Source organism: Hydractinia symbiolongicarpus, chromosome 9, assembly GCF_029227915.1.
Source record: "Hydractinia symbiolongicarpus strain clone_291-10 chromosome 9, HSymV2.1, whole genome shotgun sequence".
Classification (NCBI taxonomy): domain Eukaryota; kingdom Metazoa; phylum Cnidaria; class Hydrozoa; order Anthoathecata; family Hydractiniidae; genus Hydractinia; species Hydractinia symbiolongicarpus.
The window spans coordinates 15,218,736-15,236,913 of NC_079883.1; the positions used below are offsets into that span (position 1 = coordinate 15,218,736).

An 18,178-nucleotide genomic window follows, 5' to 3' on the forward strand; every position below is an offset into this window, starting at 1 on the left:
TCCACCACAAGCAAAAGCACAAAAATTTGAATTCGGTTTTACCATTTAGACATTTTGAAGCTACAACTTCCATCACTTCATCACCACTCTTTTTTACGGTTACGTTCAGATAATATTACATTTTAACAGCGTGTAGTGAACACTACAACTGACAATAGGCCATTTGAACTGATCTTTCTATGGCAGACACGCCCCAAAGGTATGTCCCAATTGTCTGCTGTGATAGTTTTGTCGTGAAATCTGGCCGAACTTAAAATTGAAATAAAAAATATGAACAAATTGTTGTCAATAATTAGGAAAATAGGACAGTTGCAAAGATCTGCGTTTATTTTAAACTCGTGAACTTTCGAGCGCATTACTTTAATTGAGCGAACGATCCATCTTTCATTTTTTTTAAAAAATAAACTAAGACAAAACAGCAAGAAATATGCCCATACCAGGAGGTATGATATAAAGCATGTACAAGCAGGCGAGTATGGTAAGTTTTTTTTTAAAAAAGGTGAAAGTAGGAGAGCATCTGGAGTTGTTGACAATTTTCAAACCATGGTAATAATTTTAATAATGAAATTTCAGCTATTTTCAGTGAGTGTTGCAGTTTTTCAACCCAGGTCTGAAAACATTTTTTACCATAAATGTCGTCGCAAAAAACTCGTATTTTAAACTTTCAAACAAATGTTTCGTGTAAAAAGAATTTCAAAAACTTTATAGTTAATATATATTACTAATCATAAAACTATTTAAGCCTTTAACACTTAATACAAATATCAAACGGAAAATACACAAATATTAATATGTAACGTGTCATATCATATCGGATAAGCGTTGATCTTTCCTCAACTTTTCATCCAACTGCATGTACTTGTGAGGCGCCATTTCCTTGTGTCTAAAAAATAGCGGTTGTTATCATTTAATTGGGCGTTTGAGAAAAGGCGTAAAAAATCTGAGTTATCATCACTTTATTGAATGTGAACAACCTCTTATTGGGCGTTATAAAAAGGTCGTAGAAATATCAGTTGTCATCACTTTATTGAAAAGGGATGTGAACAATCTCTTATTGGGCGTTATAAAAAGGTCGTAGAAATATCAGTTGTCATCACTTTATTGAAAAGGGATGTGAACAATCTCTTATTGGGCGTTATAAAAAGGTCGTAAAAATATCAGTTGTCATCACTTTATTAAGTGTTTAAAAAGGGGCTTAAAAAAGACCGCTGGTTTCCCTATAATGCGTCATTTTAGAACATAATAACGTAAAAAAAACAACGAACTATAATTTAATACAGTGTTCTTCGTTCAACAATGCTTTCTTAATGTTGGACGAAGCCACTATGAAATATACCCTAATCGAATGACATAATTCTTTATATGCAATCCCTGGAAATAAATAGTTTGTGAAAAGACCAACATATAAACCAACATATAAAATTTTATATTATAAATGTTTTGGCACAAAAAACACACTACAGTCAGAGCAGGTTAATCTCAATTCAGTGTTGCGATGTAAATTGAAAAATTACATCTCCTAACTCCTTACATTTTCAACGTTTTGATTGGCTAATTTTCTACAAAGGCATTTCTACCACGGCACAAGTAGGATCTGTTCGACATTTTTACGGACGCTGCAGAATGAAGTGTCACATGTTTCAACAACAACTGCGCATGCTCAGCTCGGTTTACTGTCCCAAAAAATACGCACGGGCGTGAAAATAATTTAAATGAAAATGTACCTGAAGGTAGATAGAGCTGAATATGACGTATTAATATACTGTCTGGATGCTGCATAGCAAGAAAAGTAAATCTTACCTGTTCAGCCTTAACTCTAGAATGTGTATTCTGAACATCGATTCGCTACAGAAATTTAAATAATCTTCTTCGTCTTCTTTGGACATACTCATCTGGTTTTCTTGATACCAAGCTTGCTTTTTTTGAAGCTCTGAGGTTTCCTACAGCAAGAGTAAAAGTTAGAGAATGTGTTACAGCTGCTTTCAAATTTTCCGCAACATGCTTACACTCTAGAGTCTCTGTGGTGAAGCGTTTTCATTGTGTTAATACCTTTTCAAAGCGGGCTTGTATCAAGTTAGCCTTGTCAATCAATCTTTGTTTGAGGTCGTTCAAGCACTGTTCTTTCACTTTGAAGGCGTCGTTTCGCGTGAGGCGATCAGGATTACCGATTCTTGCTAAAAATGGCGCCAAATAGTCGAGTTCTGCATCACGTTTTCGTAATTCGTCTTCTTTTTCCTGTCTTTCCTAGGAAGCAAATGAAAGTGTCAAATGAAAATTGAATCATGCTTTAAAACTTTTCCTTCTACTTCTTGTATATATTTTGTATATACTGCACATGATTTTGAATGTATTGTTGTCAGCTCTTTACGACACATTTCATTGTGTGGCAACTATGTACAGCGTTTTCAACTTAGACTATTCAGAGTTATGGATACAAAAGGGAATAATAGCACACCACCTCATCAGTTGCGTTAAAACTTTGCAGCCGGTGAAAAACGAGGAATGACGTTGCTCAGTAAAAATAGGTCGGGGACGGCAAGTAAGCAAATTAGATAGAAGCCAATTTAGCAACAACGTAACAAAGTTATAAAACAGATGACATACTAGTTCTTGTCGTCGTAATTTCGCTTTCTCGTTTCGTTCTGTATCGTACACAGACACTAATAACACAGGATTAGCTTCTTTGTTTATTCTTTCCTCCAAAATTTCTCGCGTCTAAAACATACAAACTCAAATAAGATTCTTTCAAACGTTCGTGCTAAATCCTTTAAGCTTGTCAGTCGCAACAAGATCTTTTAAGGTGATTGAGCATTATTAATAAAGGAAAAATAATACAGAAGAAAAGGATCCTGGGTTTATTCCGAATTCCGCAAATTCCACAAAATACGAGGAAACTCGATTGTATGCAGATAGTTAGTTCCCTTGATATATTCTCTTGTGAAAATGAAAATAGAGATGATCACTCTACAGACCTCTTCTTCTGATTCTCGAATCTTATCTAAACATTTTTTTTCCGCATGTAAAAGTTCAACCATCATGTTGTACACATCCAATTCCTTCATTGGTTCCGCCTGTGGATCAACCTACAAAAACATAACAAAACATAAGAAAAATAAAAGAGCTTGCACTCATAAAACATGTTAGAGCTTGTGTTAACTTCTTTCAACAAAACCTATATTCTCTAATGTAAAATGATCTTAACCTGTAGTTTATCAAAAACAAAGCACTTTTTACCTCTGCCTGGACTTATCTTAGATCAGAAGAAATGCTTATTTACATTTACACGTGGTTAGCTTTACTAATTTCAAGAAATATTCCCTGCTTTCAATTTTTTCCAAGGAATCACAAAGTCGGTTTTGGATTTTTTAAGTGGGTATCGACCCTACGACTTTTTAGACGTAAGGTGGAATGTTCTACTGATCGAGCTACTGATCTTCAAGCAATCTTAAAATTTCACCCTGACAATTGCTATATTTTCTGATAGTAGAAAGGCAGTTTTGCTGACAAATAACTTTAACAGAAGAAAACATAACAGCAATCTTTAAATCTGTCTTTACCTGAAACGCATTCGTCATATCTGGTGTGTATTGAAGTTGCGATGTTTTGTCGAAAGAAAAATTAGGTGGTTTCATGAACTCTCGAGTCGAGGCTGTGATTCTCTGATTCTCCAAATGAAATTTGACGGAAACTCGGTCTTCCGCCACAAGAAACGATCTCTCAGCTACATCTGAGTTAGCTTTCTTTGCTGAATTGCGTTCAAAACGCTCGACCATTTTCTAAAATTAAGAAAGAACGATTTTACCCCGAATTTAAATTAAATACTAAACTAAACGTAGCAAAAAATTGGAGATATAAGTACTTGGGTAGAAGAAGCAAAATTTGGGGAACAATGCAATTTTTTAAAATCCTAAAGTCGCATTCACATGTACCTAAATTTTTACGTAAGGGCTTACAGACTGGCCGGTGTTCATTCATTCTCTTACGTTACGTGTGTCATTTGCTTTTTTGACGACGGCGACGTCTCCGTCTTAAAACAAGAGCAGTTGATAAAACGTAATATTTGTTGATCGCTGTCATGTTGAATGAACCAAAACAAAATTTACGTGAGTTACGTAAGAGATTTATGTATATGTAAACAAAAATTTACGTAACATTGAACAAAAGCTCACGTAAGGAAAGATTTCTTGGGTAAAATTATACGTACATGTGAATGCGGCTTAAGGTGGAGAAAAAAAGCAAGTTGAAGGACCTCAAATTGTAGAAGGGATTAGTACTAAGGATCGATTTATATTGTCACATTTTGAACATTGTTATAAATTAACCAGAAACAAAATCCAACATCCACATTGAATTCTAGCCAACTTGTTATTGCTTCAAATTTTTTACTTAAAAATCTTTATTAAATGGTTGACATTCTTAATTTACTTCTAGCTGATGATTGAAATACAAGAAATAAAAAATGGGTATCGTGTAACAAGAATGTACAAGCCACAAGTACTCTTAATAGCTACTTACAGCCACTGGTCTTGCGTTGGAACCTTGTGGTCCAAATTTCTTCACCCGGTCTTGGAACGCAGCGTGTCTGTAGCATAAGAAATCTTCCCTTCCAGTGTACACTTCCGTTAATTCTTTACTAGATTCTTCTCTTCGGCTTAAACCGTCAACCCTCGCGCTGCAAAATGTGAAATATAAAACTGCTATTATTGGGGATCCTTATAAAAGAAAAGCGGAAAAGATTTTGAGAGGCGACGAAAATTTTGTCTGTCAAAATGTGTACCTTGCATAGAACGTAAATATTCTTTCCGATTCTGGAGATGAAGCTTTGTACAAATGTTCTATAAAAAAAAGTTTATGCCGAATTAACTTCAAAAAGTTTAAAAGAACGACAGTTAGTTGAAAAAAATAATTCGTCATCCTTCCTTTCTTTGGATATTTTCTCGTCATATGAGTTTGTTTTAGCAAAATTTCATTTCGAAAATCAACAATAATACATTATTACAACATTATAAGAACATCTTTGTACAACGATCACCTCTAACCAACAATAATTACATTTGATCCTTGTAAGCTGACATTAATAAAGGTTCTGCTACTGTACCTTTGGGATAACTTAAAATTTGATGATTCTAAAATTTATGTTGTTTTTCTAATTTATCTGAAGTAGAAACATTGCCCAATTATTTAAGCAAAGTTACATTGATCCTAATTCACTTTCTCGGCGCAGCTATTCCTCAATTTTAGATCGCTATTGTATTTCACCTTTTAATGCTTGCGTTCGTCCTGGTAGGTAGTACTCTGTTATCCACCCAGAAATCATATTATGAACTTTTCTTTCCAATTTATCAGCACGATTTTTGTACAACTCTTCAACTTCTATCACGTTTTTCACTATAATATTACAATTTAACAATTTTTAATTTAGCAATTGATAAATCTGAAATATCCTTTAAACAAGAATAGCAGTACATACATTCGTTATCACTCGTTATTGAAATCCTTGAGACCAATCCATCCTTGTTCAAATACTCACAATACTTTTCCAGCTTTGCTTTCTTATACAGAACTGTCTTTTTACCATGTGGACATCGAGTGTAGAAATCTATAAGAGAAGTTCTAAGTAATAAGAGATTAAATATTCAAGGTTATCCCTCTATCACTTAGTAATGCACACAATCTGTTAGCAGTCTTATACTGTTCTGTTTTTGTCCACTTGCACCTCTATCACCATTACCATCATACTCATACTCGCCTATAACACCCATTTCCAATGCCAGGATGGGGTAAATGGGTATAACATTGTACCTTTAGATGATATTTCAATTTTTTCCACCCAAGATGGAGGGACATCAATGCTTTCTTCTACATCTTCCTACAATAATGTATGCCGATGTTGATTGGAAATAACCTTGTTGACACTACAGTTTTTGACAGTTATATTGGGTTATGAAGTATTTTTATTACGCGCAATGATCAATTTTTATCTACAAGTACAAGTCACAAAAATAAAAACAAAAAAAATCATTTAAAAATCATCTGTAAAGCAAACAATATTTATACCAGTATATATTATCTATACATATGCAACATATAATTTATGGTACCAGTATTTTAATTTAATTTAATAATTTAATACACCAGCGGCTACAAAAAGACACAAAAAATTTTCCCCAGCATTACGGATGAATATCACTCGCTTGACTGGAAACAAAGTTGTTTTTACGATAGCCTAAGTTGCATTACACGGAAGGAATTAAATTGTCTAAAAATAATAATGTTAATGTGACTGGTTTCATTTGCAAATGTATTTTACAACGCAATAATAAAATTTAACCTCTTCTTCATCAAGCTCTAGCAAGTTCTCGTTTACATCAGGAATGACTAGTAATGGTTTATCAGTGCTTGGAAACATTGATTCCCATTTGGCAGCATCACCCAAATCGTATGACATGTTCTAAACACATATAATAAATGGAAAATATTAATATTTTTTTGAAACAACAGCACTGTGGACACAGGTGGAGGGTTTTTACATATTATTTTTATTATTTTCATTTTTTTGTTTTCTGTTTATTGCTATAATTAAACCTTGCATCGATTAAAAAAGCACATTGTGCAATGGGAGAAACTTTTGCCCAACAGCTACCTTTACTCCTTGTGAGCAGTCTTGCATATTAACCCAAACATTCCGGTGATTCCAAATACTTTCAACTCCTAAGTAACCAGTAAAATCAAGGGGCTTTACTTTACCAGTTAAGCTTTCAATGTAAAAGTTTTCTGGAACTTCCCTTTTGCCAGACAAAACTAATATCCAGCAATGAACCCTCAACCCATGCAACTTATCGATAGGAGGTCTTTCCAATTCCTAAAAAGACAATGAAGAAGATTTAGTTATATAATGTTAACCACATGTACAAAATTTAACAGGGAGACGTTAATAAAATGTGCATATTTTTTTGTTCCAGGGAAATCTGACGACAAAACTAATAATTAGAATTAAAAGTATTAAAATTAAAAGTATTAAAAGTGTAAAAACAGTCAATGTAGCAATTACTATTTATGTTTCTATTGAGTTGCATTTGTTAAAAGAAAAAGTTCGCAGCTGTAGCTTGACTTAATTGTTAACTTAATTTTGTAATAGTGTATATAGAACTATTTAAATCATATACTTAGGTAATCTTAAAGAATTGGTATCTTCTAAAAAACACAGAAATAAACAAAACCAGGATATTCTCAAAACATAATTTGCTTAACTTTTAAAGTTGGACCAAACTTTTTTTAAAAAAACCTAAATTTTCCTGAATAATAAATGCTAGACATGATTACCAAAGAAAAATAAGAGCATCAAAATTAATTAATTATGATACCAATATTTTAGTTTTATCAATTAAATTATTGTTTCTAACACTGTCAGGAACAAAATACATTTTATTACATTTATAGTTGACGAGCCGTATACTCATTTTAGTTCTCGATTATGTTATGGTTACCATTTTCATTACTGATACTAACAACTTTCTGCTTCAAACTGTCTTTTCTATCAGTTAGCAAAAAGTGGAAGTTGGGAGACAAATGATATTTATAGGACAAATGAAATTGTCAAAAGACCTCTCAGTATCGTAAAAAAGCAATTGTTACTGCAAAAACTTGAGGCCTGACATAACTAATATTTCTTAACTGTGTTAAGGTTAAACACTTGCCGTGTTTAAAAAATAGCAATTACCATAGGGACGACTTAAGTCTAGGAGGGAGCTTCCACCCTATATATCATAAACATTTGAAAACATAACATTGGATAGATGGACTAAAATTTGAATAAAAAATAAATAAAAAGTGACATGGAAGTAATGTAAAAACCATGTCGTAAAATTTATAACAAAAAAAATTGAAAGTTTCTATTTTTGGCTCAATATTATAAAAACTACAAGAAATCTTTTGGGCAAAATGTTTCTAATATCTATAGACATGAAAAGTCACAAACTTCTGAAAGGAGGAAGCCACTAGAAGATTAGGAATGAACAAACCATAATTCTTTGTTTTTCTTCTTCTAACAATTTTTGCTCTTTGTCTTCTTCTTCTTTTCGCTTCTTTTCTTCCATTTTAGCTTCAAATTTACTTTGAAGATCCTTAGGTGGTTTCACAGCATACTTATTGGAAACATTTTTATTTTTTTCATTTCCAACCTGATTAAAAAAGAGAATGAACTTTCCTAATTGTAAAAATGCATGACAAAAAAAAAAACAAAAAATAACCTGTTTTGCATGCTTTGTTAAAATTACAATAAAAACTTAACAACAAATACCTGTTGAGGTTTGTTTAAGAAAGGGCATATTTCTCGTGTTTCATCCATCAGAGTTACTTCTCGTGATGCATAACCACTGACACAATAGGCGTCGTATCCACTCCCAATTAACAATGAGCATAGCAGATTACAGTAATCAAAACAGTTACCATATTGCCTTGACAACACAGTTGTTGGAGATGGCAAAACTAAAGGCTATAAAATGAAAATACATCCATTACATAAAATGTAAATGCATCCACTTACACAGAAGATACAGACATTAATTCAACTTGAATTAAAGTTGAAAGTGCATTCCAAAAATTATAAAGCAAAAAACAAACTCTATTAGGATGGACAGATAAAGAGAAAGAAATACTACTGCTAAAACCAGACATATAGCTTACTCTATATTTTGACAAGTATCTTACCTTATGGCTTTAACATTCAAGTTTATATAATGAAAAGGTAACATATAAGTCTGCCTTAAAGTTTACCATAAGAAAAAAATGCTATAGCAAATTATTTTTCAATAGTTCGTTAGTGCTAGAATTGGTAATTTTACAAAAACAAACCTCAACGAAAAACCACAATTTAAAACAAAACCAATATAACTTACCAGGTCAATTGGTGGATCCAAAGGCTCAAAGTTTAGGTAATCAGCAACAAATTCTGCACAACCATCATAATTGTAAACTTCAGTAAATTTTAGCTGAGTTATACGCAAAGTTGTGCAAATAAATTTCTAAAATCAAAGAATGTGAAAATTGAACAGAGCATCTCAAAACAGAAGCTGCTTTCAAATTCGTCTCATGGGGATATAATATTAACCTGTTTTCTCATGGGAATAGTAGCTATTTATGTTCTATTCCCATGAGGAATCAATGGATGTTTAAATAAACCAACATGGTTGCCTGACTGAAAAGTTCAAGTGAGACAAAATCTATCAGCTGTAGAAATTTTTGCACACTGTGTTCTGCTGCTTCATAATATTTTCTTTTCTGGCCATGTTTGGAAGACATTGTTGCATAAATTATTCATTTAAAAGATGTCTTTTGCCCAAGTTTATTTTTTTATTTTTAAAAAGGATATAATTTATATAGTTGAAAAAATGAATTTCCAAACTTTAAAATTTTTGCAAAACATTGATTTTTGTAGCTTCAGAGGATGGCATAAATTTTCCATTTTTTATGTTGACTTGATGTTTAGCCTAACTAAAAAAGTAATATAAACAGCCAAAAGCACCAAAAAAAGTAAGTTATTTTCCATCTATATTTTGCATTTAACATAACTTTTTTATTTCTACTGAATATCCATAATGGCACCTTAAAACTCTAATTTCATTTTGTGACAAGTGCTTTTTTTTCATTTTTAAGCGGCCATTATGGACTACAGGCTTTTTTCCAAGGATGTAATTTATTTTTTTCGAAGTTGTTAATTAGGTAAATTTGGAGAGTTTCAGAGCTGGAGTGCTCGTAGGCCTTACTTAAATAGTAATATCTCCTAAATGAAACAAGATAATCAGCTGAAATTTACAGGGCTATTTTTTCTTACCCATAGTGTCATAACAAAATTTGAGCAAAATCTGAATGGGTCGATATGGGACTACTTGTTAAGTAAGTATGGAATGACCTATATATAAAACTTTCCGTCTGTGATCCTAAGCTGCAATTTCTGTAGATTTTTCCATAGGGTAGGCCTACATCTAGTATTAAAATAATTATGGAAAAATAATGATTCTTCTTTCTGATTTTAAGTTCAGCTTGAGCATGCATTTGCTATGTCATCATTCATCATTCTCGGCTTAACGTCCGTTTTCCATGCTAGCATGGGTTGGACGGGGTATATTAATGACCCTCTTCCAATCTGATCTAGACTGTGTTAGATCTAAACTCAACTTCCTCTGTATCAAGTCTGTCCTTATAACCTCCTGCCAAGTCTTTCTCAGTCTGCCTCTGGGCTTTGCCCCAGGAACTATCAAGTCTCTACACTTTCTTACCCAATTATCCTCCTCCATTCATTCCAAGTGTCCCAGCCAATTCAATCTTCTTATCTGGATAACATCTTTAATTCTACGGAGACTTAGCCTGCTTCTTAGCTCATCTGAACTCTTTCTGTCTCTCAGACTGGCGTTACACATTCACCTAACCATTCTCATATCATTCCTTTCTAAACGGTCAAGATCTTCCTGCTTCACTGCCCATGTCTCACTACCGTACAACATAACACTTCTTACACAGGCCTCATACAACCTACCTTTTACCTCAATTGACAGGACTCTGCTAGTCAACAAAGGAAGTAACTCTCTGAACTTTTTCCAAGCAGCACTTCTTTCAACACCCCCTTCACTGCCCATCATATCACCTAAGTAACAGAAGTTCTCAACTATCTCTAACGAGCCACTGTTGTACATCATTAAAGCTGGAAATACTTCATTCTCTATAATCTCACCTTTGCAACGCTTGCATACAAACTGAATGTCAGCTCTTAACCTTCCACTAATACTACTGCACTTCTTATGTACCCAATGCTTGCAAGTCTGACAAAAAATTGAGTTACTACCAACCCCTTTACTGCAAACTCCACAAGGCCACTTTCCAACTATAAGGTCACACTTGGCTGCAATGCTACTAATCACGACTTTAGACTTTGCTGTGTTCACCCTTAGCCCTTTCTCTTCTAGTCCTTTCTTCCACTTCTTAAACTTTTCAACTAATTCTTCCATCGACTCTGCTATGAGAACCAGATCATCTGCATACAATAACTCCCATGGACAACCTGTTTTGAACTCCATCGACAGCGCTTCTAAGACTAGAACAAACAACAAAGGACTAAGTACAGAACCCTGATGTACACCAACATTTACACTAAATTCATCACTAAGTGAATCGGTAATCCTGACACGCCTTCTAGCATTGCTGTACATAGACTGTACCATCGCAACTAGCCACTCATCCACACCTAATTTTCTCATAGCCCACCAAATAACTTTACGTGGCACCCTATCAAAAGCTTTCTCTAAATCTACAAAGGCAATATAGAGATTTTTTCTCTTTCCTAAATACTTTTCCTGAATCTGTCTGAGTAAAAATATTGCATCTGTAGTGCCATGCCCTGGAACAAAACCAAATTGCATCTTATCTATATCAATCCTTTCTGTAAGTAACTTATCAATCACTCTTTCAATAACTTTCATTACTTGATCAACCAACTTCAAACCTCTATGTTACCCCTTTCTAATGCATCACCCTTGCCCTTGAAACAATTCACTATTAAACTCGACTGCCACTCACTCGGAATAGCACCATCCTATATAATCTGGTTAGCAAGACTTGTAATAAGCTCAACTCCAATATATCCAGATGCTTTTACCATCTCTACAACAATACCTGATACTCCTGCAGCCTTGCCAATTTTCAATTTCCTAATAGCCTTCACTACCCATTCTGATTTGCATAGCTGGCCCTTCTACAACATCATAATCAGACAAATTATCCTCATCAAGCGTATTCTACAACATTAATCTAAATCCTGCTAACTCTTCTTTTTTGTTTCTGTTTGTAAAATAGAAATAATAATATATTCTTACCTCAACTCCACATTCATTTTTTGGTGAAAGAAATAAATGCTTGCGATCACGATATAAATGACTATACTGGCGTTGAAAGTTTTCACAACATGTCAGCATAAATATTTCTTTCGCATTGTTTTCTTTATATGACAATGGCAAATTTCCAAAAGAATCTTTATGTTTACTATAAAAAGATTACAAAATTATTTAACATACCTGGTGGTTAAGCCCATGAAAAAATTGAGTAAAGCAGAAGCATATTAGAAAAGGTTTGCCTTTTGAATTTTTATCATGTCAGCAATGACCAGTCGTTAAACAAGCCCATCCTTAAAAAATATGTTTGGTTAGCGTCATTTCTAATTATAAAAGTAAGTCGGTCGGATAAGAATTTTTCCCGAAAAATTACAAAAATACTATATTTCCCAGCCATATTTTGTTATTCGTTTTCAATGTAAGCCAGCTGTATTTTTAGCCTCTGTTTCAAGTTCAATTTTTGTCAGTCAATGTCGTTCCCATGGTTTTCGCTTGTATTGCCGTATAAATGCGAAGCAGGAAAATATAGCACTGAGTAGCGCAGCACAGTCCCCTATTGAAATAACATTCGGACGTAACAACCGTTATTTGGAGTAATCCACTGAAAAGGTAAATGGTGGATTTTGTTGCGTGTCGAAGATTGTTTGTGGATTGTTTGGTTCATTTTGTACAAATTTACTTACTCTGCGACTCGACTTTCGCCTTTTAAAGTGAGTCGGTCGGTTGACGCTAACCAATTATCTTTTTGAGGGTGGCCCAAACAAAATTTGAAAATAGAAAATAGAAATTTGTTTACTTATTTCCTCTCTTGTGTAGAGTTCGAAACCCTGATCAAGAAGATGTATACGATCATGTGCTTTTGACAAAATCTTACATATAGATTTTAGGGTTTATAGTTTTATCTTTTAATTTCACAGTCCTAAAGATTCATGGAGAAATTCAATATGGTATATAGATGTTTTATTTGCTAACAATAACTTAAATTATTTTCGGAACTGCTAGATAGAAATGTTTATCAGAAATATATATACTTGATGCACGCCAAAGATAGTTTAGGTTGTTTTTGGCTTGGTTTTTGGTGTTCAAATTACCACATTCCCCAACAAAATATGCACTCCATTCCTGGTGAGGCCTGCATCATAAAAGTTTTGGAACAGCTTTAAAATTCCACCTTTGAAACACACTTTTAACATTTTTTTTTGGGGGGGAGGAGGGGGGACTAAAAGCATACTAAAATACAGGTGCATAGGGAGATGGAGAGTTGGAAAATGAACAATTCTGTGCATAGCTACCTATTTTATGAATGACCCCTAAAAAAGATAAAAGCTATGAATGACAAAAATGTGTCAGTCTGTTCCATATATTATGAATCATGATGTGGCTAGCTAGCTGTACAACGAACCATTTATTACGTTTTTGTATTGATATTTTTGCGTGCTTGCAATTAAATTAAATGTGTTCTGGTTGATAAAAATATGCAGCTATATTACCTTAAAGATACAAGACTTGGGGGAGAAACGACTATGTTTTCCAATTCTTCACGTAATTCTTCCATTTTTTTGTCTGTTCGAGCATGGCGGCGTGTTTCTGCGAGATGGTCATTTTTATTTAATGACGATTTGTCTTGGTAACACTTTCGATTTCGTTTTTATGTTTATTTTACGGAACGTATGTAATGAAGAAACTAGTGCGAATCAAACTCGGTTTCCCTATTAACATAACACTTGACGAGAGAAACCGTTTTCCTGCAAACTTCGCACGACAGTTGTACAGAAGCCAACGTTACGACTTTATGAAAACTACAACAGCAGGAAATCTTAAATTATGAACGAACCAGCGGGAAATTACAAATAGCCGGCAACCTTGTTTCCAATGAACCCTGGGAGCAATGACGTAACCATGTGATCATTTGATTGGTTTTTCGCATGTCGCAAATAAAGTCAAACTCGTTCATTCGACATTTTACCTTTATGATGAATGTGAAGCAGCTATGAATTATTGACATCGCTGCAGAAGGCAAGAAATCCTGGAGACGAAAATGTGACTAAATTTCTTGGCGAGTTTTGTCACTATTTATTTAATAATTTATTTATTTTTAAAGAGTGCTGGGAACGAGATTGAGTTGCCATTTCTTCGCGGCTGCGTGTGTGTCTATAGAGAACCTAATGAAGACACAACTTTATACACTATCAAATCTATTACTGTAGATCACAGTGCGTGCCTGTATTTTTATAATAATAATAATCAGAACTGAGGGATTTTTTACGATATACAACAAAAAGGAAGCCATTCACCTCAGATACTTCATTGTCACTAGCTTGAAAATGCTACCATCTTCGCATTTAAACAAGGATCGTAAAATCATATCAACGTAAGCTTGGTTAGACACTCAGGTTAGACCGGTTTACACACAGCAATCTGTATTAACCTTTCGTGTAAAGAGGCAAATTTTTATATATATTTTTTAAATGATTATCAAACAAGTTTTTTTATTGTCCTAGTGAATTGTTAAGCGTGCTTAAGGACGTTACCTTGTATGACACGTGTATGGTGTGGTTGCATAGTAAAATAAAACCATTTTGTTGTAAAATGTAGATATGTCTCATTTTTAGGCAACAGGAAAGTTCTTTACAAATCTGATTTGCAAGAACAAAATATCGCAATGCAATATTTTGTTGTGATGCTATTCTCGAGGTATTAACCAGGACCAGAGGACTGGTTTTGATGGTGGGGGAGCCAATAAGGTGACTATGGTTGGAAAGTATACTTAAAACGTCGATACTCTGGCCAGTGGTGGAAATTTCTACTATGACATTTCTTGTGTAACCAGATAAGTACGCAAGAGATACCATTTAGTTAGTTAGTTACTCCTATATATTTACTTCAACAATAATTCCTAACAAAAATTTTCTAAAGATATTTATAAACCTGTGGGCGAATCAGCTTCTACGCAAGGTTAATAATAAATTAGGACCTAGACATTCGATTCTGATTCACGAGTTGCATTACCAAGTGCCTTTCTCAGGACGACACCAAAAATGATGTAATTTGAATTTATCAAAGCCCTGCTTACACTCTAAAATTCGAATTCGTGCTGAAAGGACTGAAAAAGTGTTCGAATTACAGAAAGTTTCGAATAATTAGAGAAATTTGAATTGTATAAAGTTTTCTTTGTGTAAGTCTTCAGCCATAAATAAGTATCAATAATCAATAAAACAGTTGGTTAAAAAACAATTTATTTTCACGAATCTTTTCGTAATTTAAGTTACATTATCGAGTAAAAGATTATTTTAAATCAACTAGCCTATATACATATCAACAGTAAAAAAGTAATTGTCAATTAAAGGCTATAAAATTATTACCCTAAGGGAACGTGTGAATGAGAATAAACAAGAAGCCCTGGGGGCTCTAAGAATTTCCGCTCACTACCAAAATATTTGATGACAACCTGCTAATTTGTTGTGTTATCATGCCAAACATACGAAGAGGTTTGGTGCATGAAGCTCTGAAGATAAAGCACACAAGTGACATTATATCTTACAACAAACGCAAACAAAACGAAACATGTCATAATAAACTTTAAAAGAAATTGCTAACAAAAAATACAGCCTATCATTTATGGTTGAAAGTCTTGCGATTGAAACGTTCATGGTCTTAAACGGCATTTAGTTGACAAAAAATCAAAATTTTGATGTGACCATCATTTTCAGCATACTTTTTTTATTAACTGTGCCAATTTTTGTCGAAAATAAAGTAGTTTTAATTTTTAGACAAATTTTGGCCTGAAATGACATTTAGGTGACAAAAAAATCAAACTTTTGTATCATCATCATTTTCAGCATACTTTATTTTTTAACTGTGCCAAAATGTGGCCGAAAATGAAGTGGTTATAATTTTTGGACCAATTTTGGCCTAAAATGGCATTTGGGTGACAAAAATCAAAATTTTGATGTCACCATTATGTTCAGCATACTTTTTTTGTTAACTGTGCCAAATTTGGCCGAAAATGAAGTGGTTATAATTTTTGGACCAATTTTGGCCTGAAACGTCATTTAGATGACTTTCCAGTACTTAGGGAGCTTGGGTACGAAGTTTAAATCTGTGACGTTGCAATTGACCATTTGGGACAGGGTTAGTTAGTTAGTCAGTTATACCAATACTATCCTCCTCTCAGAGGAACTTAAAATCCCAGGGTCGATTTTTTCTCAAAAAATGCTCCGAAAGAAAAAAACGACGGTTTTAAAGAATTTCCTACGCCTTCGGGCGCGGAAATTCAACAACTTATGAAACAAGAGAGACTAGAATGACGTAAGAAACGAAAGACAAAAAACCCCGCGAAATGAGAAAACGAGACACATCTGACAAGAGTAAAAGCAATAACAGCAATTAAAAACTGGAACAACACGAATAAATCTGTGTACGCGTAAAGTGATGAAAGAAATCACGTTACGCCGTTTGTAAATAGAATAAGTCTTTTAATATCGGTATGGTGGTGGACCAACAGTTCACCACATGTTAATTGCGGTTCCTGAAGTAAGCACTTATACCTTGTTGAGAGGCTTGGCTTTGATTACATTCAGTATTCAAGTGTTCACAAAGATGGCTACTAGCATCATTGAAGGATATACTTTAGAAACTCAATGTTCTTCCAAATCTAGAACGGTAGACTAGTGAAAAGGGTGGTCACAGGGCATGAACACTAGGGGCCCTCAAGGTAACTATAACCATTACTGTTGTAGATCCAGTTAGGGTTCTTCTACATCGAACTATAACCTGCAACGATACTACAAACTACAGCACGCAACAATCTACAACACAAGATGGAGGAATCAATTGGCATCAAGGTTTTCTTGGTGATCCAAACTTGGCTACTTGCGATTGCCAAGTTTTTTATTCAGAGGTAGAAGCACTGTTGACCCGCGCTGGTGGGGATTTCGGGCTTCCTTCGTCAGCCAAATGGGATGAAGATGCGTTTGTTTCCCTAACAAATGTGCGTTTCCACGAGATACGCCATAGCAAGTAGTAGGCAATTTCCAAGCGAGTTTCTGAGGTGTAGGCGATTTCCAAGTGAGTCGCGGAGATGTAGGCAATTTCCAAGCGAGTTGCTGAGGTATAGGTTATTTCCAAGTGAGTCGCTCAGATGTAGGCAATTTCCAAGCGAGTTTCTGAGGTGTAGGCGATTTCCAAGTGAGTCGCGGAGATGTAGGCACTTTTCAAGCGAGTTGCCTAGGTGTAGCCGATTTCCAAGTGAGTCGCTCAGATATAGGCAATTTCCAAGCAAGTTGTTGAGATGTAGGCATTTTCGCGATATTTGCTGAGTGTAAGCGTTTTCACGAGATAGCCAGGTGTTTCCACGAGATACACCCCAGGAGAGTTAGCGTTTCCACGAGATACGCAGACGTTTTCACGAGATACGCCTTACTAAGGGTAAGGATGGAAACACACGTATCTGGTTTGGCTTCCCCTGATACCAAACCTGACATCCCCCCCCCCCCCTTTCCCCAAACTCAAGTGTAGTTATGACATGAAACAAGAGAAATATACTTCTAACATTATCTGTCATTGTTGTTGTTTGCTTTCATGTTGTTGCTTCAGAACCATAGCAATTAACTGGTCGTTAAGAGATCGTTCGTTATATAATACGCTTCTAATATCTTGCGTTTTCTCGTGTTGTTATTTGCTTTTGTAAGAATACGCCAAGTAAATTCATGATCTGGATATAGGACAAGATGCTTAGATGGTTCAGATTTTTCTTGTTAGAGTTGTGTTCGTTCCATCTGATAGTCGCGTTTGTCTTGGTTTTGCCTATATAAGATTCACTACATGAACATTCGCCTTTATAAATGTGGCTTTTGTGTGAAACTTTATCTTTAAGTGGGAACAATGATCTAATCTTTGACGTTTTCCAAGTATACGTGATTTCTTTTTTATCTTCCGTAAAGCGTTTAATGTTGTCGACACCTTTTCTGATCTGACTTTCATTTTTCGGACAGTATGGAATCCGGATAAACACTTTCTTCAATTCTTCTTTAAATAACCAGGGTGGAATAATTAAGTCATTTGAAGAATTGGGCTGCTGAAACGATTTTATCTTGGCTTCTACAAATCTGTATGGATATTCCTGTTTGAAATTTTGAGCGGATTTGTGTAAGTTTTGACTGGAAAGAGCTACCAGTGCGTATAGCTCTATTGATTTCTCCCTTGATAACACTGCGTTTGTACTGTGTTGGTACTTGTGAGGACCAATGAAAAGGTAGTTTCGATTCTTTGTTGTACACGCTGTATTCATAAGTGCC

General features: G+C 34.5%; 1 protein-coding gene across 1 annotated transcript; it reads right to left on the reverse strand.

The window, feature by feature from the left end:
* Window positions 1-701: 701 nt before the first annotated feature.
* On the reverse strand, window positions 702-13,635 carry LOC130656581 (dynein regulatory complex subunit 7-like). The gene is made up of 18 exons (XM_057459470.1): window positions 13,373-13,635; window positions 11,868-12,033; window positions 8,898-9,023; window positions 8,300-8,494; window positions 8,022-8,180; window positions 6,644-6,862; window positions 6,332-6,451; window positions 5,803-5,869; window positions 5,471-5,599; window positions 5,260-5,388; window positions 4,778-4,835; window positions 4,516-4,672; window positions 3,558-3,776; window positions 2,973-3,083; window positions 2,605-2,715; window positions 2,050-2,244; window positions 1,801-1,940; window positions 702-883 (listed from the first exon to the last, which is right to left on the reverse strand). The coding sequence occupies exons 1-18, from the start codon at window positions 13,435-13,437 to the stop codon at window positions 802-804; spliced, it is 2,448 nt and encodes an 815-aa protein (XP_057315453.1). The 5' UTR covers window positions 13,438-13,635; the 3' UTR covers window positions 702-801.
* Window positions 13,636-18,178: the final 4,543 nt, after the last annotated feature.